At 43.4% G+C, this 21,227-nt stretch overlaps 3 protein-coding genes across 7 annotated transcripts in view; 2 read left to right on the top strand and 1 right to left on the bottom strand.

The window, feature by feature from the left end:
• Window positions 1–10: 10 nt before the first annotated feature.
• Window positions 11–5,683, bottom strand: LOC120796299 (coiled-coil domain-containing protein 177). The gene is made up of 2 exons (XM_040138956.1): window positions 5,642–5,683; window positions 11–2,917 (listed from the first exon to the last, which is right to left on the bottom strand). Exon 2 carries the CDS (start codon window positions 2,776–2,778, stop codon window positions 1,066–1,068), a length of 1,713 nt encoding a protein of 570 aa, XP_039994890.1. The 5' UTR covers window positions 2,779–2,917; window positions 5,642–5,683; the 3' UTR covers window positions 11–1,065.
• nsmce4a (NSE4 homolog A, SMC5-SMC6 complex component) lies at window positions 3,711–9,386 on the top strand. 5 transcript variants are annotated; one of them, XM_040138959.1, is made up of 12 exons: window positions 3,711–3,819; window positions 4,830–4,914; window positions 5,697–5,923; window positions 6,034–6,114; window positions 6,594–6,724; window positions 7,780–7,928; window positions 8,219–8,318; window positions 8,436–8,526; window positions 8,612–8,706; window positions 8,797–8,845; window positions 8,945–9,030; window positions 9,155–9,385. In XM_040138959.1, the coding sequence occupies exons 3-12, from the start codon at window positions 5,719–5,721 to the stop codon at window positions 9,218–9,220; spliced, it is 1,053 nt and encodes a 350-aa protein (XP_039994893.1). In that variant the 5' UTR covers window positions 3,711–3,819; window positions 4,830–4,914; window positions 5,697–5,718; the 3' UTR covers window positions 9,221–9,385. The 5 variants fall into 5 exon arrangements, with proteins under 5 accessions (XP_039994893.1, XP_039994892.1, XP_039994895.1 ...); XM_040138958.1 differs by having other exon boundaries at window positions 5,672–5,923; XM_040138961.1 differs by lacking the exon at window positions 3,711–3,819 and having other exon boundaries at window positions 4,863–4,914; window positions 5,653–5,923.
• Window positions 9,387–14,699: 5,313 nt separating this feature from the next.
• The window catches only part of tacc2 (transforming, acidic coiled-coil containing protein 2), a 45,985-nt gene continuing 39,457 nt past the window's right edge, over window positions 14,700–21,227 (top strand). Inside the window, exons 1-2 of the mRNA XM_040139199.1 lie at window positions 14,700–14,848; window positions 19,603–19,847. Coding sequence (XP_039995133.1) covers window positions 14,816–14,848; window positions 19,603–19,847 — 278 coding nt within the window. The 5' untranslated portion in view covers window positions 14,700–14,815. The remainder of the gene's footprint in view (window positions 14,849–19,602; window positions 19,848–21,227) is intronic.

Here is a 21,227-nt window from a genome sequence, read left to right as displayed (position 1 = left end):
TCATTAAGATATAATAAAACATTCTTGTAACAAGTTACAAGAAATAATGAAACATACAGAACACCGTCTGTGCTATACATCCTCACACCACTAATGGCTAAATTCATTGCAATATTTCATTGCAATTCATTAGCCTGTTATTTAATTAAAAGTTTAGCTTTATCCGCCCTGCTTAATACATACAAAAAAAAAAAAAAAAAAAAAAGCTTCTAGTGAGACTTTGTGATATGATCAGACACTGACACAGGTCAAAGGAGCAGGAAAAAAAAAACATCACAATGGTGAGCTACACATTAACCAGCATTCTGGCCTCCTACGCCCTCACAGCTCACCCAGAGCGCTGCAGCTTGGCTCATCTTCAACCTCCCGAAATTCTCCCATAACCCCTCCTCCCCCATCTGCAGTCCGCTGGCTGCTAATGGCTGCTTTATATCACATTCAAAACACTGACGTCAGCCTTCAAGCACCCCAGTGGCCACGGACCACAGTTCAACCCCCCCGCTCTCTGGTCCGCAGCCTCTCACCTACACTGCTCGGCTTCCCACTGGCTCAAAACTCAACCTTTCTCCCCTAACTCCCTTAACTGATCTAACCCCTATCTCACCAGTAAGATAAAGCTGTAATACTACACAGTGTCATGTGGGGTCAAACAGTAGTACAAACAGCACTGCACTGCATGGTGGTTATTATCCTGATGGGAGGTCACAACAAGATCAAGCAGAACTCCAACTTGATTCTAAACTTTTATACATTTAAATATCCTGAACTGAAACCATGGGAAATATGTGCCACAGTCTCATGGACTTTAGAGTTACATATCAAGTCGCACTGTGACCTGGTGAGTCATCAGCACCCTGGTTATAACACATTCACATACTTGTATGGCACGTCCTTGCTACATTTGTAGATTGCTGATGGGGGGGGTTGTTGTTTTTACAACTCTCTGAACTCACTATTTTTACTGGAGCTCTGGAGGGATGTGCCAGTTATTGCCAGAACTGTACTCAAGCCCACGAGAGAGATAGAGAGTCGTTCTGAAATCAGGATGGGAGCAAATCATCTCTTTCATAGTTTCATGTGGCTCATGGAGGCGGTCAGCTGAGCCTCAAGAGCCATCTGATCAAAGGTTCGACTGTGCGTCTGCTGTCTCACTCTCTCCCTCATGTGAAAGGAGGCCCGAGCCAGCGTCTGCGCCTCCCCCAGGATTTGCTCTCGCTGTCTCCGCAGCCTCTCCCTCCTCCACTCCTTCATGGAGATGTAGCTCTCTCTGGCCTTCCTCATTGCCTCCTCCTCTCTTTGCATCCTCTCTCTGAGCCTCTGGTGGCAGAGCCTCCTGTGCTTGTTGCGTTGATGTGTCTGCTGAGCTCTGTTCCTGTGCTGTGCCGAGGCGTGCAAGGCGGCTCTCTCCATGCGACGCTGGCTCAGTTGGACCAGGATCTGTTTGTGTGAGAGCTGCTGGATGGTCTGCAGCTTGGCCCTCAGCTGCGCTCTGTGAATCTGCTCCTCCTCCCGGGCCGCCCGCTCGCGCAGCTCCCTCAGCCGTGCCCCTACAACCTGGGCGCGTTTCTCACAGGAGTTCTGCAGCTTCTTCTCAAAGGTGCTCCTCATCTGTGCCTCCCCTTCCTCCACCTGCTGCTCTGCCTGCTGTGTCAGCAGGATGTGTCTTAGCAGCTCCCTGTGATTTTCCTCCTGCAGCCTCTTCCTCTCCTTCTTCTCCTGCAACACTTTGCTCCTCCTGGCCTTCTGCTCCCTCTCCACTGCTACCTGTCTCTCCTTCTCTCGTTCCCTTTTCTCAACCTCTCGCTTCTCTCCCAGCAGCTTCTCCTGGTAGCGTTTGCGCCCCTCTGCCTCTTTCTGTGCAGACTCTATCTTTTCTCTGCGTTGCGCGTCCACCTCCTCTTTCAGCCTCCTCCAGCGGTCTTCTTGCAGCAGTACCTCCCGTTCGAGTTGTCCCGCTTTCTCTTTCTCCTGACACTCCCTCAGCCTCCTGCGGGCCTCCAGCTCCTCGTGCCAGCGTTGCATACTCCTCTTCAGTTTCTTCCTCCTCTTTTTCTCTTCCTGAGCCCGTTGAGCCTCCTGCTGCCTACGGGCCTCCTCTCGTTCCTGTTCCTCCTGCTGACAGAGCTTCAGGCGAGCCTGCTCCTCCTGGTGCTTCACCAGCATCAGAGCTGCTATCTTGCGGTCTCTCTCGGACACTGTGACACTCATCTCCTTTTCGATGTCCTGGGTGAGCCTCTGCAGTTTCATCTCAGCAGCCGTGGAGCGTCCGAGGTCTCCCAGACTGAAGCTGCAGACTGTGCTCCGGTCTGGGTCTTTGTTACCAGCAGCAGAACAGGGGGACGTGCGGACAGGTTTCTCTTTAAAGCACAGCTCTGCATATGGGATGGACACCGTTTTCTGCCTCTGCGTTGAGAGATCCTTCAGGTTGGGGACAGGCGCCGCTTCCGGGCCTGAGACTCTGTTAGTGCCTGGCCACCCGTCTTCAGCCGCCTGGATAATCCTCTTCCTCTCCTCTCGGCACAGTTGTAGAAGCTTCATTCTCTCCTTTTCGTAGGATTCGTGCATAACCCTCACCGCCTCAAAGGGCACGTCGCTCTGTTCAGCAATGAACTCGTTTAGTGATTTAATCAGAAGTTTAACAGGTCGGATGCCGAGCCTTGCACAGGAGTCCAGTGAGCGGGGGCTGGTTAAAACGTACGGACTCGTCTCCGCTTCGGCCAAGTCAAAGTTGTTCAGGTCCAAACGAAGCACAGGAGCGATGGACCTCGGCTCGGCCATGATAAGACAAGGGTTAAAAACCACCTGGATGCGAAGCTCAGGTGCTCAGAGTCTCTCCCGCTGCCGCGCTCCTGCGCATTCTTTCGGCTTTCCAACACGGAGAGGTCACGGAGGGATTATGGCTGCGTCTCTGCCCCGGCTGTAACAAATGACAGACAGGGAGAATGGAAATGGTCCCTCCAAATATTCAAAAACAGCTTTATTCATACAAACGCGAGAAAACGTTAAAGAAAGGATGGCATGGTGGAATCCGGACAGCTGGCTCACCCGAATTTTTGATTGTCGACAAATAGGAATTTTAATTTACCATTTTAACAAGTAATACATTTCACTTTGTCACTACAACAGCTGTACATGTGCATGCAAATTATAATGCATAAATTATAAATACTTATAATAGGCAGGGTATAAAATAATAAATAATATAATGGTAAATAAACAGGAAGCCTAAAACAAATGACGATAAAATCAAGAAAGACCCCACGAAAAGGGAAATGTTTAGAAATTTTTATTAGACTAATCTTTTAAACCTTATAACTTAACTTTCATGTAATTTTTTTTACGCTAGAATAAAATCGTGGTAAACTTATAACTAAATATTTTTTTATTTACTCCCTTTATTAAAAAAAAGGAAAAGAAAAAAACATCAATAACAAAAAAATTAAAAAATAATACTAACCATTTTAAACTCGTGCCGTTGTAAAGAAACAGTAAAAACAAGGCCGGCAACAGCTGAAAGTGACGGAGGGGACGCTTCTGGTTACCACGACAACGACACAACGAATTGAAACTAGAGCGGCTCGCCTACGTCAGGCTATGAGCGCGCCATCTGTCGGTACGTCCCGCTGGGACGACGTCTCGCTGCCGACGTGCGGTGACTGCCGCCCCACAAGGCTGATGCAGCGGACCGTTACTGAAGCCGGTTCCACCTTCGTCCGACGCTTGCAACTCTGAAGTTCAGCGGAGAAAATGCGATTTGAAGCTTGTCATAAATAAATAAATACATTTTTCTTCTAAATCCACGCGATGATTTTGGATCTTGTGCGGTACAAAAGTCAATATTACAAGTTTTCTGTTGTATATTTACTTGTGAATAATTTGTATTTCAGTTGTTTTCATCTAAGAAAAATTAGCCAACATTTTAGGCAGGTGCCTTTTGAATGGGCTATTTTTTTAATGGCAGTTTCGCGTGGCAGAAGTATTCCCTCCAATGACTGAAGCGGTGGTATTTATGAGTGTACAGTAATACTGCAAATTCGATTTTAAGCATGGAAGCAGTTCTGTGTGGCAGCCAGCCGGTCAAGACCAGTTTGCTGTCTTTGGCATGTCTGCTGCAAGTTTTTTTTTAAATTTTCATTTTTTTTTGATGCACTGTTGAGGACACCTGACGATGTATTATTCAGGGGATTCTTGTCCAGAAATGGGGCAAAAGCTCTTTATTAATAGAGAAGTTTGCTCAGCTTTACTGTAAACTGTAGTAGCTGCCAGCATGCAGCTTTTCACATGTATGGAAAAACGTGTCTAGTCTAACTGGTAAATATTCTCCAAATGAATTAGCTGGTAGAACAGGAAAAAGACCAGGAATTCTGATAAAAGAATATCAGTTTAGCAGCACACGATGCATTATTTTAGCTCAATTATGGACAGACTTAGTGTTGGTCCAGGATAGTGTTCAAACCTGGGGTTCAGAACATCTTACATCAATATTTTATATCCATTTCATTTAAAACATCAACACTGAGCTCAGATGTTTAGAGGCATGGGGTTTGATAACAATATCACAGATTTTTATCTTGAAACAAAATCTTTTCAAACCCATTTCCCATCCACTAAACAAGTGTTCTTTTCTTTATTCCTTGACTATCTGTGCTTTTATGGCATTCATACTCATGTGATATTTCAGTATTGTTGCTTGATGTATGCATTTTCTTGGTTTTATGTGTTTTTGAGACAAAGGTAACTCATTTTTTAATTGAAGTTGTATTATGATTATTATTATTTTTGTCGTCATTATTATCGAATTTCCACTTTCACTTTCCTTTTTCTCTTAGATAACAACGTAGCAATACAAAACAAACTTCGTTTTTAACATCGACGAAATGCTCCTGGCGAGCTCTGCATCTTTGTGCCAAGCAGGTAGGCTTAAGATACCTAAAGTAAAATGGGTAGACCAAGTAGAACAACAGCCGGAGCATACTATGAGTTTACTTTTAGCGTGGCCTTTGCTATGACACGAGTCTCAAAGCAGAGCTAAGCTACTAGCACAACTGATGTTGCTAGCTAAGCTCAGCTAACGTTAGACTAAAGATGCAGGCGACAGAAACGAGATGTTGAACTGCTCGGTACTTCCGTTTTCACGTTGGCTGTCGGCCCGGCAGAAGTCCGCTTCTGGTTTGGCCAGTAGTCAACAAGAGTTTGGTCCATTTTATTTGTTTTATTTTGATATTTGATAATCGCCGTATTAAATCTATTTGCAGCAACATCAGTGGCGTGTTTCCTTGAGGTTTAACGTGCCGTTCGCTGAACAATTAACACCATTAGCTAGCGTAGGGACATCGTTTTGCAGTAGCTGACGTTAGCTGTGGTTAGTTCACGTTTACTGTTTATGCAGCACGACACCGGTAAGTGTAATGCATTATATTGATCACAATGCGTCACTCGACTTTTACTTAATCTGACACTTGCAACGGCGGATTGTTATCTTGACTTTTGTAACGTTTTTGGCTAAACTTGAAGAAAACGTTGAATAACGTTCAACAGCTTGATACCGTCGTCAAGAATCGGACTGTCTCTATTCTCTCTCTTGGAGAATTGTTGTCAGCGTGTCGTTAATCCGCTATAACATCCACGAACAGAAACACACCTTGTTTATAGTGGCTCTGTTTCGCGTCAGCGTGATTCCCTCTCACGCCGCACAGCTCATCCACTGCCCGAGCAAAGATGAAGAGAGCCAGGGGCAGCAGTGACGAGGAGGGTCCCCGGCAGAACGGCCCTGCCGGCCGCAGGAGGGGAGACCAACAGCAAAGCAATGGGGGCGACGACGACTCTGCCCTCGGCCCGGCTGACCTGCAAGACGACGACAATGACCCGGGCCTCAGGAGAGAGATACGGAGCAAGTACAGAGACCTCATCAACTCGGTGCAACGTGAGTAAAACGGACAGGCAGAGTGAGTTTGTTGTGTTTTATTTCTGTCAAGTCTCTGATGGATGTGTCTCTTGTGTTTGTTTTTGTTTTTGTTTTTGTTTTTTTTTCAGAGAACAGAGAAGACATGCTGAGTCCTGCCAACAACAAACTCACAGAAGTTTTAGAACAGGCAAACAAGCTTTTTAAAGATGGTATGTGCGATGCAACTACAGAAATTTTGAATGTGGGCTGCAGTCCTGTGACTGTGCCTGTAAAGAGGTGTGGACAGACTGCAGGGCTGTGCATTTGATAAACTGAAAGTGTCAAGGTGAGCCACAGTGCTGCGCTACACAGCGAGATACAGGATAAGGAATTTGCTCTGACTGAGCAAATTCTTTATTCTAGCCTCTCCATTGAAATAAATATAATTAGGAGGAGCAAGTACTTGCAGGTTCTCCCCATGCCTGATTGCGTTTCCCCTGGGTGCTCTGGTTTTCCTTCCACATTCCAGGGATGTGCAAAAGTTAGGTTAATTGGCGACTCTAAACTGCCTGTTTGAACTGCTCATTTATTTGTAGTGCAATTTTGTATTTATTGTATCCAGAGTAACAATTGACACGTGAATCAAATATCTTCATCATCCCCCAGTGCTATAGATTGCTCAGTTTGACTTCACTGTGTTCCTTGGCAGTTCGGCAGGCGAGGGAAGCAGCTCTGGATGCCCAGCTCCTTGTTGTGGCCACAGACCTGGGAAAGGAGAAAGCCAGCCAACTGTTTGCTGAGGGCACCGCTTTCGATCCCGCCACTTTTGCTGAGCATCTTGTGAGTATATTTATTGTGTGTACACATCATGTCTATGTGCATGAAATGTTTCACATTTGTACACAAACATATACTGTTGAGGTGGCCCATTGACTGGAGGAAGTGTCCTGTAACTGGAATGAAGATCTGAATGTCCATGCAGTCACACTCCTTTCTGTTCAGGAGTCATGACTGCTGCAGATGCGCATGTTATCCTGCTACCTAGCCTTGTGTACGGGGAAAAAAAAAAAACAAGGAGGCCAAAACATAGCTGAAAGGAGAGTCTATAGTGGACTTACTTTCATCAGGTGGCCAGAAACAGAAACTCGAAATGAATGCAAACTGTTTGCTAGATATGTAAATGCGCAAATGTAACACATCAGCCATAACAGCTTTATAAGAGTATAAATATAAACCAACATAATAGCTTCACAGTCGTATTATAGTGCTTAGGTTGTTTTTATCGCTACGCTTATCTTGTATTTTATCCAAAACAGTAGCCCAGTGCCTAGGACCTGCAATTTACATATAGTATAATAGGTGGAGATATTCTCTGTTCATTTGAGTGAATAAGAGCAGCTATGTAAATGTATAACATAAATGTAATGTCTTTTAATATTAAAAAAAAAATCAACATTCCATTTCTGTTAAAGTAACTAAAAACACCTAAACCAAAAATACGGCATAAACACTGTATGATTATAGGGTACCTCCTTGTTCTAACCTGAGCCCATTGGTCTTATTACCTAAAAATCTCACTTCAATTTCAGTTTTTTGAATAATAAAATGATCCCAATATCTTGCGGTATATTTTGTATCATAATTGCCATATTTCTTAAATTACATTTTTATGGGCTGATTATTGTCAGATTTTTCTTGTTGAGATTAAAAATTCCTTTTCCAAGACATGACAGAGCTTTTTACTCACTGCTGATGAAGACAAAGAAAGCAGCAACATGATAAAAATATAATATTATACAATGTTAAAAAAATCAGAATGCTCTTGTTTGTAATGCAAGCACCAGGGCATCATACATTGCAGTGGTCATGTGGAGGTGTCTCTGCTTCTCTGACAGTTGTCCTTCATGGGTCTCAACCGACTAGAAGACGGGGAGGAAGAGCAGAATGGAGGTGCGGTTGATGGCTACCTGCCCCAGGACGCCTGGCACAGAGTGGCCAGGAGAGCAGAGTGCTGTTTCAGGACAGCACCCTCCTTCCATTACATGTGAGTGCCTCAGCATGTTAAGCACAACCAAATTAAAAAGGGAACGGCACAATCATGGTGTCATGAATTCTCTCAAAAACACAACATATTGTCGTTAATCAAATTCTACAGTTAAAAACCAAAGAAGTGAGTGCACATCAAGCCTAAAATTAAAAACTGTTAATTTGTAACAGGTTTATTATTACTGTCGTTATTATTTTTAACTTATTTATTGCATTTACCCTGGTTTATTACTGTCCCTCAGCAGTATTTAGTCACAAACTTTTTTTTCCTGCCGTTTTTTTCATCAGGATGGGCTCATTCCATGCGGAGCCGCCTCCTCCAAAGCAAAGGATAGAACGGCAAAGGAAAGAATCCAGCAAGGAAGCCAAAAGGATAATGCCCACTCAGGTAGCTAAACTTACACTTCCATGGCTGCATGCATGCGACTGTGACTTTGCAAACAGTTACCTGTATGAGCAATTTCTCATCTACTATGTACTGTGTCATGTTCATTTTGTCTGTCAGCTGAAGAAAATGGAACAGTCCCATCAAGAAGCAACGGAGAAAGAGGTGGAAAGGATCCTAGGATACCTGAAGAGTTATTACCAAGATGATCGTGAGTTTAAAGTTGACCTCGCGGCCATTGACATTTCATCATTGTGTAATTATTATTTGCTCATGTGCCTCTGTTTCTATGTCAGCAACATCACCAATATCGTATTACGAGTTTGTCATCGACCCCAACTCGTTTTCCCGGACAGTAGAGAACATTTTCCACACGTCTTTTCTAATCAGGGTGAGCTACCTGTGCTGAAGTTTGTTTAAAATGAACTTTTCTGCCCTCTAGTGACTGTTAGCAGGTGTGACAACATTGTCTGTGTTGCAGGATGGTTTGGCACGGATGTATCTGGATAATGCCAAATTGCCTTATATAGGTGAGCAGATGTAACATTTACAGTAGCTGTATTATCCTGGCTGGGGAATAACAAAGGAAATACCTTTAGGTAAATGTCTTATGTGTTTTTGTTTCCCAGCCCCTGTAGAGGAGGGGGAGGTGGAAGCTGGAGGATCATACAGCCGGAAACAGTGCATCATCTCTATCAGCCCAAAGATGTGGAAGGTTATACAGTTTTGGCCTGAACAAAAAAGACTTAATCTAGCAACAATACAAGACCTACTATAAATATTTTTGTCGTACGTCTTTGGTTCTAATTTTATTATTATAAATGTTTGTTCTTTCCCAGGAGCTCATAGATGCCTTCGACATCAGAGACACAATGATTCAGCCTCCAAACACAGAGAATGAGTGAGGGACGACGCCACTTTTCCTAAGCTGGAATCAAAATTGTTTTTAGGTGTGCTGCTTTTTCTTTTTTCTTTTTTTCTTTTTTTTTTGTGGAAATTTCTAAATATAAAAGACAAATATTTAGAAATTTGCAAAGGCAAATTTTCAATGTAGATTATACACTTTGTTTTAATTTTTTAACTGATTTTAGAAGTTTGAATAATAAAAGAGAAAAGAAAAGAATGCTGGTACTGTTTTCATTTATTTTAAGCATGTGTAAATAGCAGGTGTTTAACATTATTGATTAGCGTCAACATAATATACTGTCTCTATTTCTGATATACTGACCTTAACATAACGTTTTCTATAATTGTTAGTAGAAAATGAGTGAATACTGTATTTGGAATAGTTTGATATGTATGTAGTTAACACCTGGTCAAGCTTGTGCATTAAATACAGTATTTAAAAATGATGGGCAGTTTCCCAGAAGACAAAGAACAAACAGCACCTGTGTGCATATTAAGTCCATGACTCATTTCCAGACAAATTGTTAGTATTGCCAACAAATAATAATTCTACTTTTAACTCTTAATTAAATGACTTTGCCGAAGGATTTTTCTAATCAAAACAATAATCAATTGATAAACAGCTTAAGATTTTAAGAGAACCGTACAAACATTATTTAATTTGTCATGATTAATCATTTTCAAATGCACAAAAAAATCTGACTTCAATTCAAATCCATTCAACTTTATTTATATAGCGCCACATCATAGCAGGGGTTATCTCAGGGCATGTTTAATATAAAGCAGGTCAAGACCGTACTCTTTATAGTTATATTTCCGGAGACCCAACATTCACCCATGAGCAAGCACTTGGCGACAGCGGCAAGGAAAAACTCCCTTTTAACAGGTGGAAACCTTGAGCAGGAGGGAGGAAAGAGAACATAGCACAGTACAGGTACCATATAAAGATGTATGATAATAATGAGACTGTTAATAAAACTAGGAATTATAATAAGAGGGTGAGTAATAGTACTTACAATGGTTAATATAAGAATAGTAATGATAATAATTGAAGCAGCGGGTGTTGAAAGGGATCATGGGGGATCCAGACTCTGCATCACCGGGGGCAGAAATACCCGCAGAAAGCAACAGGAGGAGAGCGGAGAGGGACAGCAGTGGTTCCCAGCCTAGGATAATTCTGAGGGGTTTTGGGACAATGAACAGGATAGGAAAACGGAAAAAAAACGTGGATTTTAAATAAGATTATCTATAGTTGTTTAAGGTTTCTCAAATATTTGCTTTTTTCTTAGGAGTTACATAATAATTTCCCTCTTGAGGTCTCTAAAATGATTCAAATAGAGCAGGAGGGGAAATATCACTGTTTGGTTGACTTAGTCATAACCCACAGACGTGGTGAGAATGGGTAGAGATTGCTTCATTTTACGGGGTCACAAGGTTAAAAGACTGGGAAATACTGCCTAACAGTAATAGCGAGGCGCAGCTTATAGCATATGGTTGAATTGAGAATAAATGATAAAGTAGCTCTGGCCTGGTTGCGACAATTTTATTCGTGCAAGATGCAGTGCTATTGTGCGGAAAATTTGCCAGCAGTTGTTCAATTTTTTTTGCTCTTGAATGGCAAGGACAAGTAGGTAGAGGGAAGTGAAAACCAAGAAAAGAAAAAAAGAATGCATTTACTCATGTAGTCTAAATTCTGTACCACTTTGGGTGGTTAAACTGAGTCTTGTGGTACGTTGGGAAAATATATTTCTGCTCTCATTATACATACTGTATATGTAGGGAACAAAAGACAGCGTGGAACAGACAAAACACATCAAATTATTCAGTCTGTTTCTTTTCCTGCTCCATTTTGAATGGTGGAACCTCACTGTGATCAGGTTTAGTTGGACGAACACACTGGTATCTTCGCGTGTTTACATCATAGTGATGTACCACCGTCCTTGCCATCTCCTGGGTCTTTTAAAGGCACAGGCGCCCTTTATGCTGCCTCCCATCTCTTCCTCGCTCCCTCTCTGAGCATTTTTTCCCTCCAAAGCAGCGCTTCAGTCTGCTCACCGGTGCATCGGTCTGAGGCTGAGCTGCATATGAGGCTGGAAAGAGTAGCTCCCTTTTTCAAACTCATTTCATTAGGTCAGAATCCTTATGTAATGTATATTTTTATATAACAATGGCTTGAAAATGTATGTCACGGGCGCACCACGGGCAATGCAGTGCCGAGCATTTATTAGTCACTGAGGCACACGCTCATACAGACACAGAGGCGTGCACACACTCACTCTGTAGCTCCAGCAGAGATCTGCCTGCTTTGGCAATGCTGAGTCTGACTGATAACGATGCAGTTCTGCAGAAAGGTGCTCTGCCAGCCGTGTAGTGCCAGAGTCACTTCACCAGAGGAGGACATGGAATACAAGATGGGGAGCTGCATCGGAATCTCACACAGCCAGGTAAACAGAGGAGAGGGGAGTGTGCTGAGCAGGGGCTGTGTGGGGCGTAGCGCCAATGCCTGACTGACTGAGCAGGGAGAGTGTGCAAGAGGAGGCAGAATGGATGTTACAGCTCAGGAGCTAAGTCTTTACGCAGGCAAAGGCAGAGAGAGAGAGAAGGTGTAATCTAGTGTTGGAGGAGGGGCGACGTCAGCGGGGAAAAGGAGCTGTGGAGATGGAGAGCAGGGGGTGAGGAAGGGAGCAGAGTATAAAAGGGTGACAGGGTGACGCTGATTGTAGTGGATGAAGGTGCGAGGCAGCTTGACAGATCCTAAAGCGAATGGATAACGTTGAGTCGTTTAGACAAAAGCCTGAGTGGCAGTTGAGAAAGGAGAAACCTGCAAGGCAAAATGGAAGGGATGTTTGAGCTGAGAGTGTGCTGTGGTGTCTGTCAGAAACAGAGCTGATCAAATCAGTGCTATTTATGGGGATAATAAGCCTGCTCGCTCCTAAGACTGGGCACTCAGCTGAAGACGGCCTGTGATGAAGGCAGATAATAGAGGACCCAAAATACATCTTACATCTGTAAATTTTGCTCCCGTCTGCATGGTTCCTTTTTTTTTTTTTTTCAATTCTTTGTTACAGCAGGTTAGTGGTTGTGCGAGTGCGTTTCAGCTGCTGTCCCTACGTGTCAATCACTGCCAAATCTAGAGAGACATGAAGCAAAGCTGCGCGTGGGATGAATATTGACACAGCATCTGCAGCCTTTGACATGATCAGTCAGGGAGCTAGGACGCCTGACTCCTCGTCCTCCTGTCCATCTAAGGTGCCTGTTTGTTTACAGTGTTGCCTTAGAACTTGTGTCCCCCCCAGCTGACGGACAGCCCTCCTCAGCTGGTCAGAGCAGGTGACCCCCCCTGCCCCTCCTCCACCGTTCCCACCACCACCACCACCACCCCTACTACCCTAAAGTAGACATGGCTTCCCCAGCTCCAGTTCGGTCTCCTCCCCTCGGTCCTGTCCCCACTTTTGCTCCTGTCCTGTGTACACCCTCCGTCCTCTCCTCCCACTCAACGTGCAATGCAAAAATAGCAACAGAGACACTGGGGCTCCTCAGAAGACAGGACAGAAACAAACATTGGCCTTGAGTTTGCCAGTAAACAGATTGAAGGGGTTTGTCAAAAGCCTAAGGCCGACACTGTGTGTGGAAAAACCTCTTGTTTGCAGTGGTGAGTAGTTTATGAGTTTCAGCACTGGTACAGATTTTGGATTATTTGTTTGGTTTCTGGTAGTCCTTCAGATGGACGAGAGTCAATATATGACAATGGAGGGTAAAAGGGTAAAGGGTGGGGACTGTCAAAGCTTGTATTGAAATTTGTGTGACTGTGTTTTGCTTTGATCAACATTTTGTTTGATGTAGTTTGATGATTTCAGTGTATTTACTATAGATGCCTAGGCTAGGTGGATGAACATGGTTTAAACCACAACAACATCTACTGCACAGTATGTTCATCTGCTTTCCCTGGTCTCTTATCTTGCTGAATTATATTATTTATATTATCTGAAACGTACTATATTATACGCTATTAAAAATGATATTGCAAATACAGCATTCAGTTTAGTTTGGAGGCCAGTGGAGGGGTCAGATGCGGGGCAGGAACCTCATACTGTAGGTGTCTAAGCAAAGACATACAGTGCTCATCCAAACCCGAGCGTTTAATAGATGGCTCATGTTGAGTGATGGACAGGCTGATGATGAGGTGAGAAGAGACCTGGCAAGGGTCTAATCATATGATTTGCCCCCAGTGCTTTCGGTGCTGCCAGAACGCTCAGAAACACTGCTGCCAGTTGAAGCGCACATGCGTCCACAGTGTGCAGGCTGAAATTACACCCCATTCACCCAAATACCAAGAGGGCAGGCAGGCATGGGAGACGAGTCGCCACACTACAGAATATAAGGGGAAAAACAGATATTCATTTTCTCATGGCATTATCGCTGAAAATCCTCACAATCTAAAGATAATAATTCAAGAGTCAAAAAATGAATGAATGGCTAACTCGAATATACAGCCTCTACATTTGGCTGGAAATGAAGTCTGATTGACAAATTGTGCACAAGACTGGAAAAAAGTCTAACAGTGGTGGACAGGGTACATCTCTATTTATAAAGTCTTACATATTCAGGTCAGCGCTTTCTGACTAAACACAGTCCCTACAGTCATATGAAGAATGCACAAACAGCCTCTCTATGACCCTGAATGCTTAGCGCTCAGCTACAGTACTTACAATAAAAAAATGTACATATGAGAGAAAGAAAAATGACCATCAGAGATAAGGTTATGAAAGTGGCTCCGCTCATATTTGACATAAAGCCAGTCCATGGTCCAAAGCTGCTGTGCTTTTTCTTCAAATAATTCAAATGTTTCTACATTGTCTTCCTAAAATATAGTGTTTATGTAGAGATGACAAATTAGAGTAGAGGAGCTCCTGGATAATTTTAATAGCCTCGATGCTACCTTGGGTCAGTCACGGACTGAACACTGCCCGAATCCAAGAGATGCCACAATCTGTGGGGATTACTTTACGGGGTTTACCCAGCCTCAGTCACTGTGTCAGTATGCTACAGTCACTCAGTCACATGCACAAGAACAAAATGACAGACTGCACATGTAGATGTTCTTATTCCAGGGCCTTTACACCATAGGGGGCCTGCTGGTCATGGTATTTTATTTCAGCAGGAATTGAATTTGTCTAATGTACCTTTAATGTACTCTGTAAAAAACTTTTTTAACTACATGATAGTTATTCTATTGCTGAAGATGCTGCTCCTGCTTTTAAGCCCACATCAGCAGAGGTAAAGCCTGCACTTTGGTCCTGGTAGGAGGTCTTGCATCACAGGTCTCTAATCACTAAAGCAACACACACACTTACCGTTTTCTCTCTCTCTGCTAGTTCAACCCCATACCAAAGACCTTTAATCCTGTGGAGTCTGAGTCTGTGACTGCTGAGGGACCACAGCTCCCCTATTCACTCTGTCCCTCTCTCTCAGTCTCTCTTTGTCAAACCTGCGAATGGCTGAATGCTGATGGTCCGTCTGTGCTGGTGTTTTTCAGCCAGCCGACGCGAGGGGCCGTTGGTTTGGCCAGTTGTGGCCCTGCAGCTGGCTGAGCCATGGGGAACGAGAGCAGCACAACTGAGGCGTTGGTAAGGCCAAGCTTGCAGGCACTGGATGGCTGGGATTGCTACTTGCTGGCCCCCTGGCTGCTATACTGTACCTTGAACTCTTTCGTGCACGGACGACTAGCAAAACTAACACTTACTCGCATGATTACAGACTGTTGGCTCCAGCAAAACACACGTGATGCCCATGGAGCTGTAGACTCTGTATACATTCCAAAGCTTTATTGAGGCTTGTATAATACGCATTGTGCCTTGTTCTATTTTGTGGTTTTGTGTAGAGAAGAGTTCATCATTAGATGCTTATGCCATGACTTGCAAGACGTGCCATGATACAGGTTTACTGCTACACACTACGATACTCCTAAGTTTTGCTTTCTTGCAGCTTACAAAATCCATCATTCCTATGATGGTTGGAAGGCCATTATACAGTATATGCCTCCAGTTTGCACGTAGAGGTTTTGTTGCAATTAACCTGCTTTAAGATTATTTTTTTTTGTACGAGTAATTGCAAAAAAGTCAGCTATAGAAAAACAGATGTCCACATGTGACTGGAGGACTTCAGCAGAGGAATTCAGGATTATCTTAATACGATTAACATAAACATTTTTCTCATGTGCTATAGACTCTACAGACCATGCATGCTAGAGCTTATTGGCTGTGATTGTAGGGTGGCGTTTCGCACTGTAACTCCTGCCTCAAAATAACAATGGTGATTTGTTTTCAGTGCATTAGTGCATACCACTACATATATATATGTTACAATAGGCTTTTCCCTTAAAGATCTCTTATTGAACTCTTTCATTTCCCATTACAGTCAGAAGAGGGCGCTCCAGAAAATTTAGTTCTATTCCCACCACAGGAAAATCAAAATGACTCCTTACAGGTATAATATTAGTGTGTGTGTGTGTGTGTGTGTGTGTGTGTGTGTGTGTGTGTGTGTGTGTGTGTGTGTGTGTGTGTGTGTGAGAGAGAGAGCGAGTGTGTCAAAGCCTGAGAGAGTATTAGCATGTGTGCAGAGGTGGGTGATATATTCAATGCATCTTTTCACAAAAAACATGAAACTGTTATTGTTATAGTGCTCATATGGTGCAATTAAAATACCAAAACTTCCCACTTCTTGATGATGATATTTTGAAACTCAAAATCAGAAAGTGTGTCTTTAAACGTACCTTAAAAAGTGAGCAGACATGACGTTACGTTTGTGTTTCTTACCTGAGAGCCAGCTAAGAGTAAAACTGGCTGTTTAAATGGTGAGTGGGAACTGTCATGTCCATGTGTACTGATGAAGGCAGTAATGATGTCGGACCTTAGCAACACCGAAGGGGGTCAAAGTTAGACGAGAAAGGAGCTTCTATGATGGAGGAGGATGTTGTGTGTCACTGTGTGCATGTACCCATGTGTCCATGTAACCAAAGCTTCTTGGAGTGTAACCTGATCCTCTCAGAGGGGGTCACTACAGGTCCGACCCTTGGCCTAATTCCCAGCATTCACCTGCAGAGGCACTGTCAGTCAGTGCAACCAGCCAGAAGACACAGCAGCAAGGGGCGGGGGAGGCTGGAGCAAAGGTGGATAGAGAAGGAGTGAAGAAAGAGAAGAGGGAAGGGAGATAGAGGAGGAGGAGGGGATAGAAAGAGAGCTGAGTGGAAAGAGTTTACAGTAGAGGGGGAGGAGAATCGTCTGCTCTGCCCTGTGGCCAGTCCAGTCAGTCAGTCTCAGCAGCAAGCACTGTGTTTGTCAGTGCGTGGTAGTGTAGTGTTTCCAGACTCTATACACACACACACACACACACACACACACACACACAGACCGCAAAAAACAGAGGAGGCTCATGGAAATTTAACAGGGGAACGGCAGCAACAAAGGACAGGACAGGACTGTGGGGAGGAGGAGAAGGAGGAGGAGGAAGTTAGCTGAGTCAGTACAGGAGAGGAGTGGGAGCGTCAGCAGCATGTGTTGGAGCATGCTTGTGTCGTCGTCTGCCCCCTCCGAAACACAGACCTCTACAAAGGCTGCCCGTACACTGAGCAAGGTAGAGGGCCAGCAGAGGAGCTGCACTGCACTATAGAATCAGCGTCAGCACAGGGGAGCACACTGCTGGGTAAGTGCAACACAGAGCTGGTGGGGTGAAACAAGCAAGGGAGAGATGTGTGTTATTTTACACAGGATAGTGGCCAGGATAGAGAGAGTGGACAAGCGGAATCTGTTTAATGTCTCTGTTTATGTGAGGGCCGGTTCCTGCTTAGCACTGTCCTCTCTGTCCTCTTTACAACAGTCATGTGTAAAGCTGTAAAGTTTTGCTAGCACTTGGACACTGACACGTTCAATTAACAGTAAGTCTTACTTACTGGCTACTGGACAAGTAGTAATTTCCAGGCAACCTCTGCTTTTCTGTTTTGATCCTGTGGGTTAATTAATAACAGGCAGCCCTTTGTGTGCGGGGGTCAAACCAACTGAAACAAGGCCTGAGCTTTCCCACCTCACCGAGCTTCCACATGGTTATACAATGACCCCCAAAATGTAGTATGGAGAATGAGTGTTAGCTGTGAACCTGGGCATGCTTTGCCTACTGGTGCTGTTCCTCATCATTCTGTCTCAACATGTCTGAGTTGATACCAGTGGAGAGGTTAGTCTGTTGTTTGCATCGTACATTTACAGTTTCCACCCTGACAAGGTGAGAGAATTCAGGCAGGAAACAGGAAACCCGAGACACATCAACATGCAGCAATCTTATGACAAAACTGTTAATCTCTGCATGCATGACTAATAAAGTGTGGAAGGATTTTTTTATTTTTTTTTACCTGATTATGTAACACTAATAGAGAAATGACAGCAGTAGGGAGATCACAGGCATTCAGAGAGACACTCTCTCTTGCAGAAGCACTTTGTTTGGGTTCAGTTTCTTTCTCACTGTGGTTCTTGAATGTTTTATGTTTTCTGTTTTTGTTTGCTAAAAAGAAGCATAGCAATAGTAGTCTAAAATAGGCCCTTTAAAAATAACCTAATATGGCTTGAGCTCTGCATACACACATGTGAAGAGAGAGGCTTCACGTAACTGGCCAGCATTTTTATAAAATCAGTCTTAAAGGCCTAGCGCAGTCAAGATTTGAACTAGTTATTGTTCATGTGTTCGTGTCAGTGCACAATTATGTTTTTGCAAAAGCAAAGAGATCCTCCATCTGTGCTGAATGTGCCACACACAGGAAGCTCTTTGTAGTGGTGACACAGGTGAGGCCAGTGACTCAGAGCCTCCCCACTACACACACAGCTTTACTTGTTAATCTGTCTCCAGTAACTGCATCCAGTAGCTACACCACTGAGGTGAAACTAGAGCAAGCGCTGGCATTTTGTAGTCCTTCCTGAAAGAGGAGTACATTTGACTGTTTTTTAATTGTTTAAATTTTTTAAATTTAGTCAGTGCAATGTAAATTTGGCTTGAAAATATTTTGCTGCATTAATGTAATAGTAATGTACATGAGTTTAACAAAACAAAACAAAAAACAGGTATATGTAACAGGTAAAAGCTAAATTTATATATTTTTCTCGAAAAAGGGTTTTAACGATTCAATCTAATCTTAATTTCCACTTGTCATGATAGTCACCTCTTGTCTTGTGTGCAGCCATGCTGTCTACTACTGTTTCATAAATAATGAATGAACAGATTCAATTCTGAATCTCAGCGGACCCTCAACGGACTGCATTACCACAGCCATGTTATATCCTCCTGCGCTCACGATGTCAAATCAACTCACACCCTAATTTACTAAAAAAAACAGGCTCTCTCAGAAAGAAACAGGTTATACACACATGTTCCAGACACACTGAGTGTTAAAGGTCTGCTTTAAATCTGCACATTTGCATGTGTCTGTGTAAGTGCAGATTTGTTTGCCTGCACCTGCACACCGCTGTTCATATCTGAGTGGGTGAGGTTGAAATCAAGGGAAAACTTTTCCTCTCTGTAAACTGAGGCAGCCTAAGCGGGCACATAGTGGGTCCGCAGCTGAAAGTTGTGTGTTTGTGAGGGCAGTGTTGCTGCAGCACGATGCCACAGCCAAATGTTTCGGTGTGTGGCTGGACGCTGTCGGCCTACTCGACAGTCAGACAGACAGAGAGAAAAACAGATGAGGTTTGAAGACAGATTAAGTCACGTTTTGTGTGTGTTCTTTCCAGGGTATTCAGGGAAGTGACTGGCTGAGATTAAGGGACATCTCAATTATTTACTCAAGATAACAGAAAGATTTAAAGAGTGAAAACGTCATCTGAATTATCGACCCCAGACAACTATTAAATCACATGTCTGATTGTGCTTGTCGCAATCTTGCAGGACTGGTTTGTCTTTAATGATTATTCTTACTCACCGGGTAAAAATGTTTAGACGCCCTGGGAAGAAACATTATAGCAGACTTCCTTGAAAGGTGTTTCTATGGTGCAAAACAACAACATGTTGTTTTAATTAGCTGCTTTTTTCTCTCAGAATAAAAGTTTTGTGATGCTCAAGTAGAATAACACACAAAACTGCAGAGATTAGGTGCATACTCCAGCAGGAAGAGGCACACTCCAGTCTATATGACCTATGCAGTACTATACAAGCAACACTTAATAGTTTAACATGTGGGTGGAGTTATTTCTTCATGATGTTTGGCTTTGAGCATTAAATCTGTCCGTGTTGCCATGTTTGCACGCAACATGCTGAGACTTGTTTAAATACACACTCCATCATGCATAGTGCAGCAGAGACTCCTGCGTGTAGCTCACTACGGTTATGTCTCACCGCCCCACAGGCTGAGGCTCACGCGGAGAGTTTGACCCAGAGGGACGACACAGCACTGCTAGCTGAAGCCTCGACCAGCCAGCAGAATCTGCTGTCTCAACCAGTGCTCCTAGACGTCCCAGTCATCACCGGAGTGGAGGAGAGCAGAGGTGCGGCTGGAGACGAGGAGGACAAAGAGGAGCTTGAGTTTCCCCATGATCTGCTGCCCAGTCTAGACTTCAGCAGTGAGCTCAACATCTGGGAGTCCTCGCTAGGGTAAGTTGAAGGGTTATAAACCTGCACGCACACACACACACGCGCGCACACACACACACACACACACACACACACACACACACTCTAATACGCATGCATAAACAATTGTGCAGGTAATGACTATCAAAGTTTCTCTCATTATGTCAAAATAAAACCTGACTGGACCGAAAGAAGAAAGACAAGTTCCTGCCTTGCTGCTGGTTACAGTTCTGAGGACGTGTGAATCCTGTAAATAAATACAGCTGTATCCATTCCTTCCCTACTTCCTGAAAAAAAAAAAAAAAACAGCGTAGAGAGTTAAACCTAGTGTGTGTTCTTGGAACTAATTTCTCAACCAGCTTCTTTTTTTACTAGCAATGAGGTCCAACATGAACTATCAGTTTTCTGCCATGGTTTCATGAAGGATATCTATATTTGAGTTTTTGACCTTGCTTTCCTGACTGTTTTAAAGTGGGTGGTGTTCAGTACGAAAAAGGTGATTTTCATATTTCTGGGCACCAGTAAAGGTTTGGCAAGTTATGGATGAAACGATGATCAAAATGTGATAAAAGTTGTGGAGTTATTCCTTTTTTTTTTAGTGCTTAACTATTCATAAAAAATAACAGTGACGTTTTCCCCAGCGCTTTAACTTTTATTGTCTATTTAGTAAAAAATATAAATTTTATAGAGAAATAGTGAAGATTTGAAACCGCCGGCTTTGAATTGCAATTTGTCAGAAAGGGAAGGCAGACTCATTCCCAGATAAGTCTTTATATTCACATTGAACGTCATGGTGGGACTGGAGCCTATCCCAGCATGCATTAGGTGAGAGGCACGGAAAGACCCCTGGATAGGTCACCAATAAATTGCAGGACTAACATATAGACACATAATTACAATGTGACTGAAGCTTTAGTTTCAACTTGCATTCAAATGTCTAACTTTACTTTGATCACAATAAGAACTATATCATACTTAATGTTTAAATTACCAACTTGGTCATTTTCCATATTTAGATAAACCAGCCTTCACTGGAAGATTTGTGTTCGCCATCAATAAAGATTTCCGTTATTATTACATTAATGTTTAATGATGTATTGTATATTTATTTTTGCCCGGTTCATGAATGTAAGGGACCAGATTTGTACCAATTACTAAATCAAGGTGAAAGTTCATCTGATGTTGATTTGTTGCATGTGTGAATGTGTGTGCAGAACTCAGACTAGCTCAGGTGGGAGGAAATGTGAGCAGGCGAACCCCCTGCTGGCGGGCCTGCAGCATCACGCTGAAGCCAGTCGACCACTAGTGGTTCTAGACACGAGGTACAACAGAGACTCAGCATGATGGGGGATAGCGGGGCGTCTGATGTGGGAGTGTGTTCAGCAGTAGAATGCTTGATAA

This window comes from Xiphias gladius, chromosome 11, assembly GCF_016859285.1.
Source record: "Xiphias gladius isolate SHS-SW01 ecotype Sanya breed wild chromosome 11, ASM1685928v1, whole genome shotgun sequence".
Lineage (NCBI taxonomy): Eukaryota > Metazoa > Chordata > Actinopteri > Istiophoriformes > Xiphiidae > Xiphias > Xiphias gladius.
Note: the sequence above shows the minus strand (reverse complement) of the source record. Positions and strands in the feature narration are given on the sequence as shown.

Coding starts and splice junctions, on each gene's coding strand:
- nsmce4a (XM_040138962.1), top strand. CDS start 5,719: ATGAAGAGAGCCAGGGGCAGCAGTGACGAGGAGGGTCCCCGGCAGAAC. Junction 5,924..6,033: donor CCTCATCAACTCGGTGCAAC/GTGAGTAAAACG, acceptor TTTTTTTTTCAG/AGAACAGAGAAGACATGCTG. Junction 8,319..8,435: donor AAAGGATAATGCCCACTCAG/GTAGCTAAACTT, acceptor TTTGTCTGTCAG/CTGAAGAAAATGGAACAGTC.
- LOC120796299 (XM_040138956.1), bottom strand. CDS start 2,778: ATGGCCGAGCCGAGGTCCATCGCTCCTGTGCTTCGTTTGGACCTGAAC.